Source organism: Ursus maritimus, unplaced genomic scaffold (genome assembly GCF_017311325.1).
Source record: "Ursus maritimus isolate PB19 unplaced genomic scaffold, ASM1731132v1 scaffold_14, whole genome shotgun sequence".
NCBI lineage: Eukaryota > Metazoa > Chordata > Mammalia > Carnivora > Ursidae > Ursus > Ursus maritimus.
In genome coordinates this window covers 58,853,532-58,874,168 of record NW_024423786.1, presented here as the reverse complement: position 1 = coordinate 58,874,168, position 20,637 = coordinate 58,853,532, and the positions used below count along the sequence as shown (strand labels likewise).

At 63.9% G+C, this 20,637-nt stretch overlaps 1 protein-coding gene across 1 annotated transcript; it reads left to right on the top strand.

Moving 5' to 3' along the window:
* The first annotated feature begins 801 nt into the window (after positions 1–801).
* WSCD1 (WSC domain containing 1) lies at positions 802–20,261 on the top strand. Its single transcript, XM_040629846.1, has 7 exons — positions 802–892; positions 2,013–2,197; positions 4,372–4,493; positions 12,630–12,789; positions 13,240–13,404; positions 15,219–15,419; positions 16,430–20,261. Exons 1-7 carry the CDS (start codon positions 855–857, stop codon positions 16,780–16,782), a joined length of 1,224 nt encoding a protein of 407 aa, XP_040485780.1. The 5' UTR covers positions 802–854; the 3' UTR covers positions 16,783–20,261.
* Positions 20,262–20,637: the final 376 nt, after the last annotated feature.

The following is a 20,637-nucleotide window of genomic DNA, read 5'->3' as shown; positions in this document are numbered from 1 at the left end:
GAGCTCCTGCGCCATGTGGTGGTGCGTTCATGCGCCCCGGTGCACTGGCCCTGTGCTCGTGTTCTCCAGGCTTCTCTGTGCATCTCTGGGCGACCCCCCCTGTGTCGGGGTGGCGGGGAGGGCTGTCACCGGTCACTGCTGGGGCAGCACTGCCTCTGCTTAGCGGGGTCGCGTCCTCCCAGCGTCCCCTTCCAGGGACGTGCCAGAGGTGCCCGGACAGGTGAGGGCTCCGCAGTCCCGTGGCGCCGTTGATTCCCACACGGACAGCTCCCTTACCGCCTGGCAGACGCTGTGTCTCCGCCTCCAACGACAGCGGCTCATGTCCCTCCCGGAACCGCAGACTTTTCTTGAGATAACCCTTCCCGTTTGCAAGATGCTCTTTATTTTAGCGAAGGTCAGACTTTGCATAACTGATTCCTTCCCTCTGGTTCATATGCAGGCGACCGAACCCGCTCGTCAGGACGATCGTGGAGCGGGGGGCGCTTTCCAAGCCGGGAGCAGGGGAGGGGGTGGAGACGAGGGGTCCTCGGAGGTGATTCAGCTGGCAGATGCGGCGAGGTGAGGCTGGAAGAGGAGGGGGTGTTCAAGCTGCCACCCGCACCTGGCAGGTGTGTGGGGACAGCCGGCTGTCCAGGCACAGGTGTCTGGGAGCGCCGGGGGCATGTGGGACCGCCCCTGGTGCCCTGGGCCCTCTGAGAAGTCCTCCTGGGGGTGGGCACACGTCAGGACCCCCCTCGCGCCCCCCGCCTGAGTCTCCACTGGGCTTCCCGCCTGCAGGCACGTATGTCGGATGCTTCAGCGACAGCGGCCGCGATAGAACCCTGAAGGGCGCCGTGTTCTTTGACTTGAGAAAGATGACCGTCTCCCACTGCCAGGACGCGTGTGCCGAGCGGTGAGTGAGAGCCCTGGGCCGTCGAGTCCGCCTCCGAACGAGGGGCCCGTGGCTGTGGGGGGGGCCATCCTGCTGTGACAGGAGCTGGATGGATCAGCCCCCCGGGTTACGGAGGACGCAGTGCAGAGTCACAGCTGTGCCCACGGGGCTGGCGGATTTCCTTCCCCGGGCCTTGGTTTACTAGTATGTTCAGACTACAGTAGAGGGCTCAGCTTCAATGCCACCTCTTCCTTGAGGCCTTCCAGCTTGGTCATAATGCATTGTGCGCGCTCTATAGATGGAGAAACTGAGGCCGGAACGACAGGTTGGGTCCCGGCTCGGCCTTGCAGTGTAGACAGTGTTGAAAGTGGCACCAACTCAGTCGCCTTTTATCTTCCCAGCAGTTCGGGGAATAGACTTGGAGATAGGAGGGGACAGTCAGGGCTGCACGGCCAGCAGGTGGCCACACGAGGATGAGGAGCGCGAGGGGGTTTTCAGTCCTCTGAGCCGCGGGCGTAAGAGCGCCGGCCTCTCTCCACAGCTGACGTGCTGTGTGGCCCGCGATGGGTCCCATTTGCGGTGTTTCCTCACCTGTGCTGGTTCCGCACCTGATGCGCGCGGTGGGGCGCGGCCCTTCGGGGAGCCCTGGTGGCCGGCCCCAGTGACGCGCAGCAGGCGCGTCGGACTCCTGCTGGCCCAGCAAGGGCTAACGGTGAATCTTAGACATGTCGTGAGCCCAGGGCTGAGCGCTCGGTGGCTGAAATCATCCACGGCAGGAGTGCTGGCGCCCCAGGAGCTGACAAGTGCCACAAACGCAGGCTCCCGTCCTCCCACAGCGAGAGCCCGTTCACAGGCCGCCACGGCCTTAGGTCCAGTGTTCCCGTGGGTGGCGCCTCGGGGACAGAGTTCAGCCTGGCACGGGCGGGGCTCATGAAACTGGTTCATCACGAAAGAAGGTCTGCTCCCCAACGTCAGCCAGGGGGACACCTAATCTGGCCAAAGATCGGCCCCTACGGCCAGCCATGTGCCGATGGCCGTGGCCCTGGCCTCCTGACCCGACCCCAGACTGCCATGACCCCGATCTCGGTCACTGCTGCTGTGGGGTGGGGGCCGCAATTCAGTGGGGCCACTCTGCCTACAGGTCCTACGTGTATGCGGGGTTGGAGGCCGGGGCCGAGTGCTACTGCGGGAACCGGCTCCCACTGACCAGCGTCGGGCCCGAGGCGTGTAACCACGAGTGCAAAGGGGAGAAGGGCTCCGTGTGTGGGGGTGTCGGCCGGCTGTCCGTCTACCGCGTGGAGGAGTTGCAGCCCGGCTCCAGGAAGCGTGAGTGTGCCCGCCTCTCTCTGCGCTCGGTCTCCCCGCCCGCAGCCCCGCGACCAGACAGCAGACACGGGAAGAGCCGGTGCCCTGCCTTCCCTGTTGCCCTCGCTGGAGGGGCTCCCGTGGGGACAGGGGCGGCCAAGGGCTGCCTGGGCTCATGGCCTGCAGGACAGACACACCATCCGGAGGCCTGGGCCCAGGCCTGTCTCGCACGTGCTGTGTGGCTCCAGGCCCCTCGCTTCCCCTCTCTGGGGTCCCGTTCCTCGTAAAGTGTGGAGGCAGCTCTAGATGTGTGGCAGTGAGGCCGCCCGGAGAGTCTGCAAGCTTCCTAGCCGTGAGCACTAGACGTTCCCAGCAGACAGGAACAATCCTGGAGAGCCCGGGCCCAGAACCAAAGGGGGACTGAGGATGGTGGTGGGGAGGCCAGTGTGGGAGGGGGTGAGGCGGCCGGGGCCTCCTCCGCAGAGCGGGGCTGCTGGTCTGGGCGGTGGAGTGGAGTCGGGCCCAGAGCTCTGCACACAGGGGGACTCGAGTCTGCTGAAGTACAAACCTGTGAAATTTTAGGTTCAAGGGAAAATACCACCTATCAGTTCGGGGAGATAGGAGAATGGGTCTGTTTTGACCTGAGCTGTAGACGAGATTAGAACAAAACCAAACCAAACCAGACTTTGCTAGGAACTCGTAATTACAGGCCTGCCTCTGGGTGAGTCTTGACACTCAAATTTTTACCGCCTGCCTGGTCCTGACGCCCCGACTGGACAGTTGGCTCTGGCCGCGTGGAGCCAATGCGCGGCCCCCAACCCAGGCAGACGGAGTTCGCCCAGATAAATCCTGAGGGTGAGCTCACAACCCAAAATTACAGAACGCGGGAGGCAGGAGTCAGCCGCGAGAGGCAGTGAGCTGACGCACAAGGAAGCAAGGTTGCGCCCCCAAGACTTTCCACTGAGCACGCCCAGCAAGCTGCCTCTGAAACTCCAGGCTGACGCGCCCCGGATCCACTCGATGTCGTGATCAGAGGCTGCTTCTAAAATACCCTGGCAGCGCACCTCTGTCCCCCTCGGGCACACCTGTCATGATGGGGCGCAGCCGGACTGAGCGTGGGAAGGTCGGAGCTGGGGAGACCTTCCCCCAGCACCGGCAGACGTGGGACCACCCCGCGTCCAGCCACGGCGCCTCCTGGCCGCGGACCGAGTGACGGGCTGCAGGAGAGCTCTGGCTTAGTCAGGACTGCGCCCAGCTCGGAGAGGGCTGGGATGGGCAACCCCGTGGGAAGACCCACCACGAGAACCCTGGGTGACGGGGGAGCCAGCGCGGGCCACCAGGTGTGGGTGCTCAGGCCAGGCCACCGAGGCTGCTCAGGGGCGTCTCTGTCCAGACGGGGTTCGTCTGGGAACAAGGAGCAGGCGGGAATGGCGACAGGGCAGAGCTCCCAACAACACGCACTCTGTGGACTCCGTGGACTCACGGAGACATCCGCCCAGTGGACGCCTGCTCTATGCCAGGCCCTGTCCGAGACAGCTGGAGCCCTGTCCTGTCACCTGTGCACACACACAGGCTTCCGGGCTGGTCTCTGGGACCTTTGATGTCCCTGGGGTCAGGCACCACTGGCCCCTGCCCTGGCGGGACCAGTCTACACCAGGGGCTCCGGGCTGCCCCGCCGGCCCCTTCTATGCGCCCAGATGCTAACTGAGAGATCATTGTTGGGCTCCAGGTCGTGCACGGTCAGGGTCAGGTGGCCCCAGGTCTCGGGTCAGTGGCCCTGCTGTCACCGTTAGCGTCGACAAGGTGGAAGGCTGCCCCGGCAGCTGACCTTTGCCTGCCCACCTCAGGGGCTGAGCCACAGGGTGTCTGTGTCAGGGTGACCAGGGGACCACCGTCTTCGATTTCGGCTTCCCACCAGCAAGGAGCACTCACAGGGCTGAGACCCGTGACCGTGCTCCCGGACGGTGGGCACTGGGCCTTCGAGTTCATCTCCATTGCACCTTGTGTCCCGAGAGGCCCTGGCCTCAGGAGTCTGGTCCGTCCACACCCTGTCCAGGGCGGTCTGCTGTTTGGTTTGAAACCCGCCCTGCTGACTCTATCCGTGTCTTTTCAGACCCCGCAGCCACCGTTTCCCCGCGACAGCAACAACAACCAGGGGCACCGTTTCTTACCAGAAACCCGTTGTGTCCCCGCAGGGAAGACCGTCACGTACCGCGGATGCTTCCGCCTGCCGGAGAACGGCACGCGCTCCTTCCCCGACTCCCTGACGCAGGCCAATGCGACGGTGGACGCGTGCTCGGGATTTTGTTCCCAGAAAGTAAGGCCAGCTGTGACACGTGCACGGTGGGCTGTGTGGGGCCGGTGCCTGGGCCGGGTGCAGGGGTCAGGGGGCCCGAGGAGAAAGACGCGGAGGGGCTGCGTGGCCTGTGCTCACGTGGGCCCCATCCGCGGGGCCACGAGGCTGGAAGGATTGTGCCTTCCCCCGATGGCAGCTCTTGGCACAAACGTCAGGCGTTACACTGACTGGGTTTGTTAGTGGGAAGTCCTGGCTCGGGCTCAGGGAGACTGGACGGGTCATCGGTTGTGCCGTGGACAGGGCTGGGCGCTGAAACCGGCGTCAGGGGCCATGGTCACGCGTGTGCCTTTGGCGCAGCCGAGGCTCCAGCACAACTCCGCAGGGGGTGGGGAGGAGCGCCAAGGCCCCTGTATCTGGGTGGACATGGTGGTCAAGGCCAGACGGGGCTGGTAAACAACGGGTCCCCCAGAGCACTGAAGTCTGGGGTGGGGTCCGGTGACCCCACATGTGGCCCCCGGGGCATGGCTGCAGGCTGAAGGTGGGGCTGCTCCCGCGTTCTGGGGACCGTGACCAGAAGCCACGACGGGGCAAGGACGGGAGGGAGTGTCCTGGTGATGGTGGCGCATACGTCCTTGTCCGTGTGGCTGCAACCACACTCCTCACCGCTTAGTAACTCACTCGATCCTGCTAACGGCCCTGTCGGGCAGGTGCTGGGACACGCTGTGTTTGTAGGTGAGGGAACGGAGGCAGAGAAGCTTGCGTGTGCTGCCCAAGGTCACCCATCCCCTACGTGGGGGAGCCAGGATTTGGACCCAGTCGGGCCCCCTGGTTCTGACCGGGCCGGTGGCTCGGAGCTGCAGGAAGTGGGCTTCCGGGCACGCCGAGGAGTGTGCCCTCCCTGGCGCCTTGAGATGTGTCCCTTGGGGCCGAGACAGAGCTTTTCTTGCACTTTCCACCCCAAACTGCAGCCTTTGGAGTGGGTCTCCGCATCTTTGGCATTTCAGGGTGTCTGGGGCATCCTCGGGGCTCACGGCCTCCGGCCGGGGCCCGAGTTCCTGCACTCCCCATGTGGGAGCAGATCTGTGGGTAGAGGGCCATGTGCACCTGCTACCACGTGGCCCTCCCAGGGCTTCTGCACACCTGACGTTCCCAACAGCCCCGGGAGTGACCACCGCCTTCCACAATCCGAGGAGCTCGGCTGCACCAGACCGGGCCACCTCTGGTGGTGCCCCGCATGCCAGGTGACCCGCTTTACCCTCCCGGTGCTCCGAGGGGAGACACTCTGACCCCACACGCTGCCGGAGCCAGCGGGGTTCCCGGCAGTGGGTGCAGGCGCCAGTCCAGTCTGGATGCCGGGCATTCTGTGCTGCGGTCCCTGCTGAGCGGCGTCGGGGGAGGGGACAGGCAGCTCCTTTTCCTCACCTTACCTCTCGGGGACTGCTCCGTACTGGCAGGGACAGCGCTTCCCCGTTCTTGGGCTCCGTCGCGTGGACGTCCTATCACTTGTGTCACCCCTCCCCCGCTGTGGAGCATTTCGTGGTTTTCAGTGTTTCACTTTGGGGAGCGAGAGGCGATGGCTCTCCTGGTGGGTGGGTCATTCTGTGTCGGTGGACCCCAGGGAGATCCTGGATCAGGGTCTGTGTGTCCACTGTGCTCGGCAGAGGTCACGTGGATTTTACACCCCTGCCGTGGACGCGCGAGACAGACCCGGCGGCGTTGAGAATTTTGTGGGGAGGGCTGCTGCAAAGCGTCCTGGGCAGGTGCGCCAGTGACCTGGGCAGCCCCGGGCATTCTGCTCTGTGGTTACAGACAGAGTCCAGCCTCGTGGGTCCTCAGCTTCTGGTTCCAGCTTCCCATTGACCGGGGGGGCTCGCGGCATCCTGAGCCGCACTGCCGCCTCTGCCCAGCACCTGGTGGCAGCAACCCCAGTCCGTGTGACAGCCGGACGTCCCCTGTGGGCACAGCTGCCCCAGGGAGAGTCACCGCCCTCGAGCTGGCTCAGCCCACGAGGCCCGGCCCACATGCCCCACACTGAGGCCTGAGGAGCCGCCGTCTTTTCTGACTCTGTCTGGGCTGAAGTCTGGGGGAGGTGGAGTTCACCATATGGGGACCAAGGCCCACCGAGGGACCTGTGGGCAGGGATGGCTCTCTGTCCTCCCCGGACGTCAAGGCGGTAGGAAAGGTTAACGTGGGATGTCTGGAGTACCAGCACCTTCTCCCCAGAAAGGCTGGTGGCCTTGGGGCCTCGGGGCCGTGGGGGTGGCTTTGTCTGGCGCTGATTTGGGTGGAAGGCTCAGATGTTCTGGGACGCGGGCACGGCGGGCAGCACGGCCACGGCAGGTGTCTTCACGGACTATGGTGCAGAATCCCCACCGTGGAGCCAATGCCGGGGTCGGGTTGGGCTTCACGACAGCGGGTCTGGGCCGTGGCGGCCTTGTGGCACCCTGCTTCCGAGCACCATCGGGGGCTTGTTTACAGCCCCAGATGAAAGTTTCCACTGTCGTTTGCGGGTTGGTTACGATGGTTCAGGAGCTCCAGGGTGTGGCTGGACAGAAGGACATGTGCGGCACCATTAGGGCCTCGACAGTCTGACTGCTGGTGTGGCGCTCGGCCGGCGTCACGTGTGTCTGAACACAGAGAAGCGATCTGATTTTCTGTGGTCATAGGGAGGGACTCATCCCGTCTCCATTCTTGGATCTGGGATGGTTGACGTGGGGCCTGTGTGCAGGCCCCGCAGTGGGGCCGACGAGGGACTCCAGCACCGTCGGCAGACGGGCTGCCATCGCCTGATGCTTCTGCAGGGATCCCACGTACGGTCGGAGGCTCCCTGTCCACGCGCCTGCTCCTGGGTCTGCTGACAGGAGTCGGAGGGCGAGGACGAAGGGGTCTGCCAGCCTCTGGGGTGTATGAGCTCTTCCTATAGATTATTGTAATCGCCCCGATTACGATTTCCCACAGACAGTCTTCTCAGGCTTTTCCTGGCAGGTGCGCTCTGTCCCGGGGGGTGGGGGGTGGGGCTGCCTCTGCGGCTTGGCCGGGGGTTGGGTCAGTAAGGGTCTGGGTTTTGGGGATTAACTACCTGGACATTGGGAGTTTTCCCTTTGCCAAAATGCTAGCCGGTCCTGTGAACAGGTGACGATCTGTCACAGTTTTGGGGTTTTCACACAATTTCGGCAGTAAACCCGTCAACGAACGTTCCACCGTGTGTGTCTTTAAAGAAAACCTACTGTCTTTTGGGGGTTGGTGGTTACAAAGGTAACGCATATCTATTTCAGAAAATTTGGAAAATGGAAAGTTAAATTAAAACTCACCTGTAACATTACCACATCAGAGAAAACCACCAATAACATTTCGCATCCTTTGGTCTTTTATTCTAAGTGTGTGGAATCTGTTTCTTAAACACTGAATCTTTGGGGGCGCCTGGGTGGCTCAGTCGGTCGAGCGTTGAACTCTTGATTTCAGCTCAAGTCATGATCTCAGGGTCATGAGATCGAGCCCCACGTCGGGCTCCGTGCTCAGTGGGGAGTTTGTTTAAAAAAAAAAAAGAATCCTTCCTTCCGTTTGTTCCTTTGCTCCACGTGTCCCTCATGGCTCCGAGGCACGCCCTCTACTTTGGGCTTCCTTTCTGCACTAAGTAACGCCGCCGTGAACATTCCTGAAGGTCGACTTTGAGCAGGCTCGTAATCATTTCCTCGCGTCATCACACGTGGAGTCAGTGGCGCGAGGATTCATGTATCTCCTACCTCACTCGTGAGACTTCAGGTGTGTCCAGAAGCAAGTCAGCTGGCCTCACTCCGGAGACGGCGGAAGGTGGCTTCAGAGTCCGTGACTCAGGTGCGTGTCCCTGTGTGGCCACGTCCTTGCCTTGTGGTCCTGGCCAGTCTCGTGGCCTTGAGCCGTGGCATCCTGTCTCACACGGATGCAGTTGGAAGCCGTGGGTTTCTGTGGTCGAGTGTGGGTTGGTTCTGACTCCGTGGCTGCCTCTCTGACCACACGGCTCCCACTTAGCAGCCCGACGGCAGGGGCGTCGGGTCAGTGGGAGACGCGTGCTCAGTGACCCGCTCCGTGGACGGGCTCTGGTTCACCCTGACACTCGCCTGTGAGTGGAAGTCCGCCCTCCACTCCCATCCCTGCAGCCGCTCCCTGGGCACCCTCCTTCCTTTTGGGCCTGAATGCTCGGAGTGAAGGGAGGCGGGAGATCGGTCAAGGCGAGCTCCGTGCTGGTTCGCAGATTTCACTGAAAACCCCCGTTTTCATGTGTGTGTCCACGGAGTTGAGCGTGGTGTGTGGCAGAGCCCCGGGCTGCTGCTGTCCCCGCTCTGCCTCACGGTCTGGGGTCTTGGGCTGCTCGCCACCTGCCTCCTTGCCTCAGTTTGCCCTTCGGAAGCCTGACATTCTGATCTCTGACATTTCTGTCATTCCCTGTAATCCTGGGGACCGACCCCAAGAAAGGTGCTCAGGGAGGATGGGGACTGACGGGCCCGCTGGGACGTCCACACACTGACCCCTGGCCACGACCACCACGTGGACGCCCGGGACGGGAGGGCCCAGCCCTTGCTGCATCGTGACCCGCCGCCAGGCTGAATGCTTGTGCACAGGGCAGCCGCCAGGCCCAGGCTCTGGATGCCGTCTCTGGGTGGGGCCCTGTCCCCTGCCCCGTGCCCCTTCACCCCTTCAAAGAAAACCGTCCCACGTCTGTGTCCCGGCCTCCTCCTTCCGCCTCTCCTTCTCCGACCGTCTTCTCTCTCTGAAGCCCGGGCGGGGGTGGGGGAGCAGGGAAGCTGGCAGAGAGGAGCCTCATCAATATTTAATTTTTATGGAAATCATGTCCTAGAAATCCCCAAGGGGCTGAAAATTGTTCTGTGTTTTCAGAATCCGGTGATGTCGCCGAAGCGGTTATGTTGTAAATAAAACCGCATTACTGTCTGCGGCTCCCCCTTGCTCCGCACACGCCTGGAAGCTTGACGGCTTCATCCGTGCGAGGAAGCCGAGGGGCCCGGGTCGTTGCTGGTGGGGTGCAGGGTCACAGGGCGGCCGCTACAGCTGGGAAGGGGTCCCGCGTGGTGGCAGAGACTGGGTCCTGGCGGGGGAGGCCTTGCGGCTTTCTGCTCCTCCCTCCTGCCAGGGTGCACGCAGCCCACGGGAGGCAGGCACCCGCGTGTACCGCCAACACCTCGGGGGACATCCAACCGTCTGTTGGCACATCTGTCAGACGTTCACGGAGTGTCCACCAGGCGCGGACTCTGCTGGAGCCCAGGACGCAGCACAGCGCACCCAACAGGTCCCGCCCACGCTCTCGAGGACACAGAGCATAGATGCGCGTGGCATGAACGGACACCCCGATGGTGTGCCTGCCCGTGGATGGCGACCCCGTGGTTCCTCGACGGAAGATCTGGCATGGGCGCAGTTGGCACGCAGGTTTCTGGGAGGGGAGGGAGCCTGTTCGTAGGGCGTTCTAGGATAGACTGGGTGAGCGTGGAGCACGGGTGGGAGCAGCCGCTGGCTGCAGGAGGGAGGGGGCCGAGGCCGAGGAACCGTGGCGGTGGGAGGATACGGCTGTGTGTGCGCGTCAGAGCTGACCCAGTGATTCCCACGGGGCAGAACTTTCGTCTGTTTTCGTGAAACAGAACCAGAAGGCTCGGCAAGGGGATAGGGGTCTGGCGAGGGTGGGAGGGGTGTGGCGGTATGAAACGGGGTGACTAGTGAAGGCCTCTAGGGGAAGGGGCTTGAAAAAGTGGGGGGGGTCTGGGGGCGGGACATTCGAGGCAGAAGGAACAGCAGGTGCAAAGGTCCTGAGGTGTGCGTGTGTCTGGACCGTAAGGACCCCAGTGTAGAAGGTCACCACGGCTGCCCGAACAAAGTGCCACAGACGGGGGGGCTTGCAGTCCTTGGGGTTCTGGGAGCGAGAATCCTGAGGCAGGGGTGTCAGTGGGCTGGTTTCTTCTCAGGCCTCGTGGGCTCACAGACGGCTGTCCATCTGTGTCCTAATCTCTTCTTATGACACTAGTCGGATTGGATCACACCTCCCCCCCATGGCCCCATTTTTACTGAATTGCCTCTAGAGACCCCGTCTCCGAATGCAGCCGGATCCTGAGGTGGGGGTAGAACCTGGGCAGGATAGATGCCATGTGTGCGGAGAGATAGCTGGGGGCCCCACCAGTGCTACTCTGCGCCCCCGTCCAGGCCCGGGCCCTGTGCCCCAATGCCAGCCGCGCTGTGGTGCCCGAGTGTGCAGCTGGTGAGGGCTGGGGGCTGCTGTGGCGGTAGGCGGGTCTGACAGGTGCAACGGGGGTGGGACTTCAGACGTCCATCTCGGGCTTGGGGGCCTTGGAGGGGAGCCCACAGGCAGAGTGTCAAACCCTCAGGTCCCCAAGCATGGGGGGGGGGGAGCGGAAGTTCTGAGAGATGAGAGGGGGCTCACCTAGGACATGCACCGGGGTGGGGGGGTCCTGCCCCCAGCTCACAGGGAAACCGAGGCTTGGAGGGAGCAGACTGCTGAACTGTGGGTTTGGTGTTGGGTCTGATGGGTTCCACACCTGCCGCTTCCTCCCTCATCCCCACGCACGTGAAGCTCACAGACACCCCGAGCCCTGCGTCCCCCATCCTCCGAAAATCTGTGTCTCGAGCCTCAAGCCTCGTCCAGCAAAGTCATGGGGACCGGGGCTCTGGTCCCAGGGGAGCCAGTGAGGAGGCTGGAGGGAAGCGAGGTCCTCCCCCCTCCCAGGCCTGGGCCGCAGGACTTGCCTATTTCACAGAGAGACTAACGTTCCAGATGGGGACCCACGGGTTGTTTCAGGGCTTTCCCCATGTCGGGGGGGCGGGGGCTCGGTGTTGTAGCAGCAATGGGCATGTGTGGTGGAGGTGCATGGGGGTCTGTGATGGAGGGCGCGGTGGGGGTCCGTGGCGGGGCTGTGCAGGGGTGCGTGGTGGGGGTGCGCGGGGGTGTGTAGGGGTGCACAGCGTCAGAACAGTGCAGGGTTTCGGCTTCTGTCTCCAGCAGGCAGCTCGGCTGTCAGAGGGACGGGCCGGGACCCTGGGAGCTCCTGGCAGGGGTGCAGCTGCTACAGGCGTCTGTCCGGGAGGAGGAGGGAGGCAGGGAGAGGCTCTGGTGGGGGCTGCAGCGCACTGGGGGGAGGGCGCACGTCTGAGCGCAGGAGCCACCCCGCCCCAGGCCCTGCCATCGCCCTCGCATGGACTCGGCCTCGGCAACTTCTCTGAGTGCGGAGACCCTCCGCTTTGCCGAGCCACGCTGAGAAAACGCTATTGATTTTCTTTTCTTTATTTATGAGATTTTTTCCTGTGGGCGAAAAATAAAAAGGCCTGTGCGGCGTTGCCTCAGCTGAGAGAGGCTTTCTCGGGCTCCGGCCTGCCTCCCTGCCCGCTTGTCCCTGCGTTCCCGTGTGCAAGAGGCAGGGGCAGGCAGGGGCGAGTGGGGCTGGGTGTCCTTCCCGTGCCCGGTGCCCACCCCCCTGGGAGCGCCTGCAAGCGCCGTGCCCAGTGTTGGGCCGTCCTTGTAATGAACGTGCAAGGTGGATTGGATTGCCCTTGTTCAGAGAGGCTCGGCACCTTGCCCGGGGTCGCCCAGAGCCTGGCGGGTCCTCTGTGGGGGCAGAGGGAGCAGGGAGCTAACAGCACAGGGGAGGCCAGGAGCTGGCTCACCGCAAGGGTCCACCCCGAATCCTGGCAGGGCCGGCAGGGACTGTGGCGGTCTGTTCCAGCCCACACCCCACCGCCCCAGCAGGGTTGGGCTGGTCTCCCCAGGGAGCACCGCGGGAACGCCAGAGGTCGCCTTGGGGCTCACGGCCTGTGGGCCCTGCCCTGTCCTGTGTGGGCTTACGTGTCCCATTCTGACCCTCGCACACATTGGCTCCTGCAGACGCCCCTGCCCCGAGTGTCCGGTCCTCCCCGCACTCCTGCCAGGCCCCCTTAGTCCCAGGCTCCGCTCATGTCCCCGGCCCCGCTCACGCTGTGACTGTCGACGGGTCCCCGGCCTGCTCTGAGCTGCTGGGGGGCACAAGTCACATCCCGGGTGCTGTGCCTCCCCTGGGCTTGCACTGGAAGGACAGACGTCGTCCACCCCTGGAAGGGATCCATGAGCTGGGAGGCCTGGCCCCGGCGTGCACCCCACATGCTTCTCTCCCCCTCGCTCCTGGGTAGGAGTTCCCGCTGGCCATCCTTCGGGGCTGGGAGTGCTACTGCGCTTACCCCACACCTCAGTTCAGCCTTCGGGACGCCGTGGACAGCTCGCTGTGTGGTCAGGAGCCCGAGGCACAGAGGCTGGCCGACTACTGCGAGGTGTACCAGACGCCCGTGCAGGGTGAGTTCGGCGCCTGGGGGACGAGGTGCGCGGGGTCCTCCCCGCCGTGTCTGTCACGTTTGCACTCGGGGGGTTTGGAGATGCCAGCGCGGCCGCATGCAATCCTGGGGCTGGGAGGGGAGGGCTCCACCTTCCCTGGAGGCTGGACACAGGACGCACATGGCCTTTGCGGGTCTGGGGTCGAAGGTGATTTGTGGAAAAACAGGAGAGCAGTGAGACGGGGCCCCTCCACCCCCTGCAGAATCTGGAGCATTCTGTGCTGCATGGGGAGCCAGGGCTCACTGCCCGGGGTGTGGGAGGCCTCGTCATCCCTGGGGCTCTCTCTGGCCACAGCCCTGTGCAGCCAACCCCGCCCCCCCAGGCCTGCCTCAGTTTCCCCGTCGGTGAAGTGGGAGTCTCGGGGCAGCGGGTCCTGGTGGGGCGGTTGGTGGCCAACTTCCGGACTTTCAGACACTCGCTGCACGGATCGGCGGTTCCTGCCCACCAAGTCCAAGGTGTTTGTGGCTCTGTCGAGCTTCCCAGGAGCCGGGAACACGTGGGCGCGGCACCTCATCGAGCACGCCACCGGCTTCTACACGGGGAGCTACTACTTTGACGGGACCCTATACAACAAGGGTGAGTGGGGGCCACGGGGCCCGGGGTCCTGGGGTGAGAGCCACCCCAGGGGGCCTGAGAACTGGCATTGCTAACACGCTCCCCGCGATACGGCCGGCCCAGGACCACGCTCCAGGGGGAGAGTCACGAGATCTGTCCTAGCGGCTGGGACTCCCACACTATGGACGCTTCCCAAATTTCCTCTCGTTTTCAGAACCCTTGGTCATTAAGGGAGACGTCACGTGCTCTGTCATGTGCTCTGTTTGATTTTCTGTGAGGCGAAGACGGGTGCGGAATCCCCCAGGAGTCGTGCGGCTTCTAGTCTCCCCCTTACAGAAGCCAGAGGCCTCCCTGTGCCACGTGGGACCGAGAGCCCCAGCCAGGCGAGGGCTGTCTGCCAGCAGGTGTCATGCCAGCACGTCCAGATTCTTGACTGGACTCTGGTTTAGGAAGACAAGACCGGGTCCCCGGCGTCCTGAGCTTGGCGGTGGGCCCTGGGCTGGTGGGAGAAGCCAGGGGAGCTGGTCCCTCGTCCTCAGGCCGAGTGTGACCGGCACCCATGGTGGGGCGGCCCGGTGATCCTGCCCTGGGGTCCTGCCCTCTGCGGCCCGGTGCCCGTGGAGCCCCGCGGCACAGGCTGCCCTGCCACCCGCTCGTCTGGCGGGCTGCACCTGTCCGCACAGCTGGCGGTCTTGGTCTGCAAGTGGCTAGGGGGCCCAGTGGCTAGAACGGCCACGTGTGATGGCCCCGGAGGCTCCCTCTCCAAGGCTCACGGGACTGGCTCAGGGTGGCCACTGGCCTCTGCACCGACCCACCAGTGACACGCACGGGTGCCCAGCCTGTCCTGGGCGAATGTGATCCGTGTGCCGGGTGAGAGTGGCCGCTGTGGGGACAGCCTGCTGTGCACGGAAGGCACCGCAGGTGTCGGGGACCCAATCCCATGTCTACGGCCCGTGGTCTGGCTCCTCCTTCCTGGACCTTCCCAGTGCTTGACAGAAGGAGCCTGGCGGAGGCCGGCGTGTTTGGCCTGCGGCCGAGTGCTGAGTCCCTGTAGGCGAACCTGCATTCGGAGGAGTCCATCCCTGCTTGCTGCACTTCACGTGCTCCCAGCTGCTCACGAAGCAGCTGGTGCTGGGGTGCGTTGGTGTCCCCAAGGGCCCAAGAGAAGCGCGTGCTCGTTTACGGAGCAGGGGCCCCGGGCTGGCGGACCTGGGATCTGAGGGGACGTGGCCAGAGTCTAGGTGCAGGGGCACCCCTCCAGGGGTCCTCCTGTGACATCGCGCTGCACCCCCTGACCGGCCCCTACTCCTGGTTCCCACGAGCCCCTGTGCTTGGCGGGACCGCACGCAGAGCCCCTCCATCCCTGGCATAAAGCCCCCCGCGGAACGAGCACACAAGCGTCTTGTTGACACACCTGTGACTCTGTTACGGATGGGGAGGGCTGGGGCCCCGCTACAGGACCGCTTAAGGTCAGAGGCCAGGGTGGCGTCTTACAGCCCTGGTGTCTGGTGACAGGGAGCCCACCCCCACTGCCGGCAGGCGGGTGGAAGCCGGGCCTCACGGGGACACATGCGCCATGTGCTGCTGTGTGGTCCTGGGCCAGTCACCCACCCACTCAGCCACGCCTGCAGCCACGACTAACCCGCGGATTATTGGTGGTGCTTGCGGGAAATCAGCATGCAAACACTACACGTGTGCACACACCTCCAGGGTCTAGAGAGGCGTCAGGCCCCTGACCCCTGACTTCTGGGGTCTCCTGGAGGTGCGTTCAGCTCTGTCTGCTGCCACGGCGGGGACCCCGACGCCGTCCTCAGGGGTTCCCCTCTCCCCCGCAGGGTTCAAGGGCGAGAAGGACCACTGGCGCAGCCGACGCACCATCTGCGTGAAGACCCATGAGAGCGGCCGGAGGGAAATCGAGATGTTCGACTCAGCCATCCTGCTGATCCGTAACCCGTACAGGTCCCTGGTGGCCGAGTTCAACCGCAAGTGTGCCGGGCACCTGGGCTACGCGGCCGACCGTAACTGGAAGAGCAAAGGTAGGCAGAAGGGGCGGGCGGCCCGTGCGGCTTTACTCCTGTGCGGACACGCGTGCCCCGCCCGGCCCGGGCTCGGCCACTGCCCCCCACCCCCAGGCAACACAGTGTGGCCGAGACACGGGTCCGGGTGGCGAGTGTCAGGACACTGAGTGGTCAGAGGGGAAGCTGTGTCCAGCAGGTGCGGAGCCTTAGGGCAGGCAGGCCCACCCTGCAGACTCTGCCCCTTGGTGACCCCCCGGATGCAGGAGGCTGAGCTCGGTCCCTCCTTGGCTCTCATCTGAGAAGCCAGGGAGGCCCCTATCCCAGGGTCATCGTGAAGACCAGGGAAAGCGAAGGTCCTCGCGGCTTCTGAGGTGTGCGGGCGGCATGGTTAGGCCGGCTGTTTGACGTTTGCGCCTTTCCCCACCACAACTAAAAGCCCGCCAGATGTCTTAATTTGCTGAGATAGAAACCTCAGGGAGTAGTCATCTGCAGAAGTTGGCGGTTGCCCCGCCCGTGGCTTTGCTGCATGTCCTGCTGCCGGCGGCATCACGGGGTACACTGGCCACCCCCCCCCCAACGAGACGCGGTCAGCATCAGGCAGGGACCACGTTCACTTAGCTACACAGGAGGATGCCGGGCAGGCGATGGGGCCTGCACGCATCCTTGCCACACCTCTGCTCCTCCCGGGACAAGGGGAAGGTGGACGGGGGTCACCCTGTTCCCCACCTGTTCTTAACACCGTTGTGCCACGTGGGCCTGTGGCTCTCCCTGCCCCGGTGTGGGCCTAGCGGTCACGGCATTCACCGTCCACGAGAGAGGGAACCAATTCTTGGTACACACAGTCCACATCCGTCCTCGTGTGATGCTGCCATGGCCACAGATGCAGACACAGCCACATGACCCAGGCTGGCCAGGGGTACCGTTCTTACTCCCCGTGGTTGGTCAGGAGGGCCTCGTCCGTGGGGCACTGTCCCCCCACCACGAGTGCCCAGGAGGCAGGGCCTAACGGCGCCATCTCTCCCGTGCAGAGTGGCCGGACTTTGTGCACAGCTATGCGGCGTGGTGGTCCTCGCACGTGCTGGACTGGCTGCGGTACGGCAAGCGGCTGCTGGTGGTCCACTACGAGGAGCTGCGCCACAGCCTGCTGCCCACGCTGCGGGAGATGGTGGCCTTCCTCAACGTGTCTGTGAGCGAGGAGCGGCTGCTGTGCGTGGAGAACAACAAGGAGGGCAGCTTCCGGCGGCGTGGCCGGCGCCCCCACGACCCCGAGCCCTTCACCCCCGAGATGAGGGCGCTGATCGATGGCTACATCCGGACAGTGGACAAGGCACTGCGCGACCACGGCGGGGCCGGACTGCCCGGCGAGTACGTGCCCAGATGACGGCCCGGAGCCGCCGCGGGCCCCCCCCCCACCCCGCGCTCCCAGACGCGCTGCACACGCCGCTGCACGCTTGCGGGGCCACGCGGGCTGGGCCGGACCCGTCGCACTTGCAGACGCCGGCCTGTGCGTGTGCCCTGGGCTCCCGGTCCGGCTTTCCTGTTTCCTGCTGCAGACTTGCTGGCCAGAGTCCTTGCTGCCGGACGCGGGGCTAGGGGGGTATCAGTGCCATGGGCAGCGGGCACCCCGGTGCAGGCGTGAGCTCACGGATGCTGCTGGGCCCTGCAATCCTGACGGCACATCTGACGCCCCGTGAACGCGTGCGGCGTGGCCACCAGGCGCCCTGGTCCGCAGCCCTGCTCTCCCTTCTGTGCAGACAGGCTGGCAGCGCTGGACAGAGTAGAGCCCCCCCCCCATGCCGCACACTGACCTCAGGACCTGCTACGAGCTGTGTGCACCCCCACCACCCCGTCCAACGTCAACACTCTTTGGAGGGGCCCCCTTGCCTGGCTTCTTCCTCCCGTGTCCCAGAGGCAGGGTGTGAAGCCCAGGGGGCATGGGGCAGGGAGGGGCTGGCCTCCAGGGGAGCCCCAGACCCGAGGGCACCCAGGTCTGCAGGAGGAGGTTTGGGGTGCACATGGGGACCCCAGGAGGGACGGGTCTTGGGGGCCACTTGAACCAGTGGCCCCACCCATCTTGGCAGCCCTGCTCCCTGTGAGGCCTCATGGGCTGTGTCCCCCATCCACACAGCCCTCGGGGGAGAGGCCATGGCTGTGCGTCTGCCTGACCCTGAGGCCAAACCTTCTGTGTTCACCCCCCGCCCGTCTCTGGGCCTCATTGCCACATCCTCTGTCTCTGTGGGAGGCTGACATCTTTCCCACTTGCTTATCCCTGGAGGAAGGGCCCTCAAGGATGCTGCGGCCTGCTGTGTGCTAGCTGGGCGGGGGCGGGGGCGGGGTGGTAGAAGAGCCCTCCTGCCCCCACTCACAACCTCAGGGGGCAGGGGAGCTGGTGACAAATGGGAGTAAAGCCAGTTTCAGAGGAGCGTGTGTGGTATGCAGGCTGAGGGTCACCGTGTGGGCCGGTCTTGGGGAGTCTGCAGGAAACACCCCAGCAGAGCAGAGGGAAGGGTGTTGAGGGAGAGAGAACAGTGTGTGCAAAGGCTCAGAGGCTTGGAGAGCAGGTGGGTGGGGTGTAGGCGTGTGCATCTGAGTCCCTGCAGCAGGGGATGGAGTGGGTGGGTGAGGACAGAGGTGGGGACACAGAGGGACTGTCCTCCAGCCCCCTGGTGCTCAGCCTGGACGGACAGAGCTCCCTTCACCGGTACCTCGGGTTCAGAATGAGGCTATGCAGACCAGGGCTCCGGTCTGGGGGTGGGGGTGGACCCCTGCAAGATGGATGATGGTGCGTGGGCCCCTCGGCAGCTTCTCCAGGCTTGGGGTGACCCCGGCTGGGCCCCGTGGTCTGACCTCCCACAGCCTGAGCCAAGCTACACCAGGGGGAGAAAATGGGGTGAGAGATTTGGGGAAACCAGCATTGGAACATCCTGGCCCTGTGCTCCCCACCAGCCATGGGAAGCCGAGAGCCACCACAGCGAGGGCCCAGCGGGCTGCCCTTCCTCGGAGGGAGGCCTCCACACCTGTCCCCAGCTCTGCCAAAGCCACGCTGGTGCCGAGCCCGACCCGGGCCCCCCACAGCTGCTCTCGGCGTAACGCTGGGAACGCCAGGTCTTCGTGAACGTTTATTGGCACGGATCCGGCTCCGCGGTCCAGTCTGGGAAGGCCCCTGATAAAGCTGTTTCTCTGGCTTTGTAGGAAGAGGTGAGGCCCGCCGGGAGGCCCCACCTACCGTGGAAGGTGGCCCAAGGGTCCCTGCACCCCCCAAGCAAACCTGGAGTCTCAAGGGGATGGAGAGCCAGATACTGGCTGCCTCCTGAGATCGGCTCCCTAGCTCTGGCCGTTATTCTTCCTGGCCACCCGGGTGACTTCGGGGAGAAGACCCCGACACTGGGGAGGCTGGGAAGGGCAGAGGGGGGGCCAACCCGAGCTGGAGTCAGGATAGCAACACCCCCTTCCCCCCGGCCCTGGTAGATGGTTCATTTCCTGCTGCCAGGTGTCCAGAGACCCCCCCCCTTCCTGCCTTGGGGCTTGCAGCACACCTCAGTCAGACCGGCACATGCGTAGAACGATGGGGCTAGCATGCACCCAGGTCGTGCGGAGTTGGTCCACACGGTCAGGCACCTGACATGGGGCTGGTATTCCTGGGTGACAGATGAGCAAGGACGTGCAAAGGCCCTGCTGCTGGTTCTCTGAGGCTGGCCGTCACCATGCCCTGTCCTGGGGGAGAGCCTGGGGGCATGGAAAGGGGCTCTGGCTGTCCATTTGCCTCTGCAAATGAGGCCTGCCGGGGCTCTCAGCTTTTCCATTGAGCGGCTGCTGCCCCAAGCAGCTAGGGAGCAAAGGCCAGTGTGAATTTGGGGGAGAACTGTGGCAAAACGCTGGCTGCCTGTGGATTCTACCTTTCATGGTGAGGCCGTGAAATCACACAAACCTGTGTTAAGACGTGTAATTCCCATGGTTTTCATCTCCCGTTGTGGATCAATTTGGAAACACCAAAATATATAATTTAAAAAAACTAAAACACATTTCTGATAATCCCAGTGATGTGTAAATGAGAAGAATAGACAGGCTTCCAGACCCTGGGAAGAAAGCTGCTTAATTATGTAAGCATCTTGTAATGAAGCGTCTTGCAGCTAAAATTAGATCCTGAGTGCATGAATGTGTGATAATGTTTGCACCCCAGAATGCATTTTCCCCTTCAACGCAGCAGGAGCTCCTTGGTTCTTGGGGGGCCCCCAGGGAGGAGATGGGAGTTCTGGGGGGGTCTTCCTGGCTGCAAGAATGCCTGGGGCAGAGCTGTGTTTTCCCGTGGCTGGAAAGGCGCCAGGGGTGTTGCAGGGTGGTTCGAAGGCGTCTAGCGGGAAACCGATGGGTCTGGGCCCACATTGCTCACCGCTCCCAATGGGACCAGTTGCCTGAACGAGGTCAAAATGGAGCGGAAGTCAGACCCAGAGCTGGGCAAGGCCGTGCGTGCACCTGTTCCCGCCCTACTTCCTTCCCCAGCAGCCCCCAGTCTCTGGGGGGATTCACAGTCATCATCATCTCTGGGTGGGCCCCCCTGCCCCCGGCCTGGATGAAGCCAGCAGCTCCTTCCATCTCTCTGGCTGTGGGTCGATTCAGGGACAGTGGTGTGGCCGGAGAGCATCTCAGGATGTTGGGAATGTGCGCTGCTGGTGGAAGGGGAGGTCGGCGACCCTGGGTCTGCGGAGGGGCCACCCTCAGGTGATGCTGGTTCTGTCGCGGGGGCGGTCGGGGGCACGAGGAGCCAGGAACGGCATCATTAAGTCCGCTCAGCTTTGCCTACGATCGCCCTCCGTCTGGACGGTTTTGTTACATGAGCCAATAAATCCCCTTTCTTGTTCACCTCGGGTTCAGTTGGGCTTCTGTTCCTTACGGGCTACAGGGCTGCGGGCTTGGCTCCAGGTTCTGTCTGTCTCTGTGGCTGATGGAGGTGGAGGCCGAGCCTCGGCCCCGTTTGAGCTGGGGGGCCGGCGACGGTGCCTTTCCCTGGAACAGAGACCTCGTCCTGCGTGCACCTCAGTGGGGGGAGAGATTTAGCTTCTGAGCGGGGCTGCCCTGAGCGTAAAACCTTTACTTCACAGATAAGGGACCTGGGACTCTGGACGGGCGGGTCCCCCACGAGGTCACGCTGGAAGGACGAGTGTGCACAGCAAGGGCAGGAGCGCGGGCTCCTTCCGCGAAACCACCTGACCGCCCTTCCGCTGCATGCCTATAACTC

Coding starts and splice junctions, on each gene's coding strand:
- WSCD1 (XM_040629846.1), top strand. CDS start 855: ATGACCGTCTCCCACTGCCAGGACGCGTGTGCCGAGCG. Junction 13,405..15,218: donor CGGGACCCTATACAACAAGG/GTGAGTGGGGGC, acceptor TCTCCCCCGCAG/GGTTCAAGGGCGAGAAGGAC. Junction 15,420..16,429: donor CCGTAACTGGAAGAGCAAAG/GTAGGCAGAAGG, acceptor TCTCCCGTGCAG/AGTGGCCGGACTTTGTGCAC.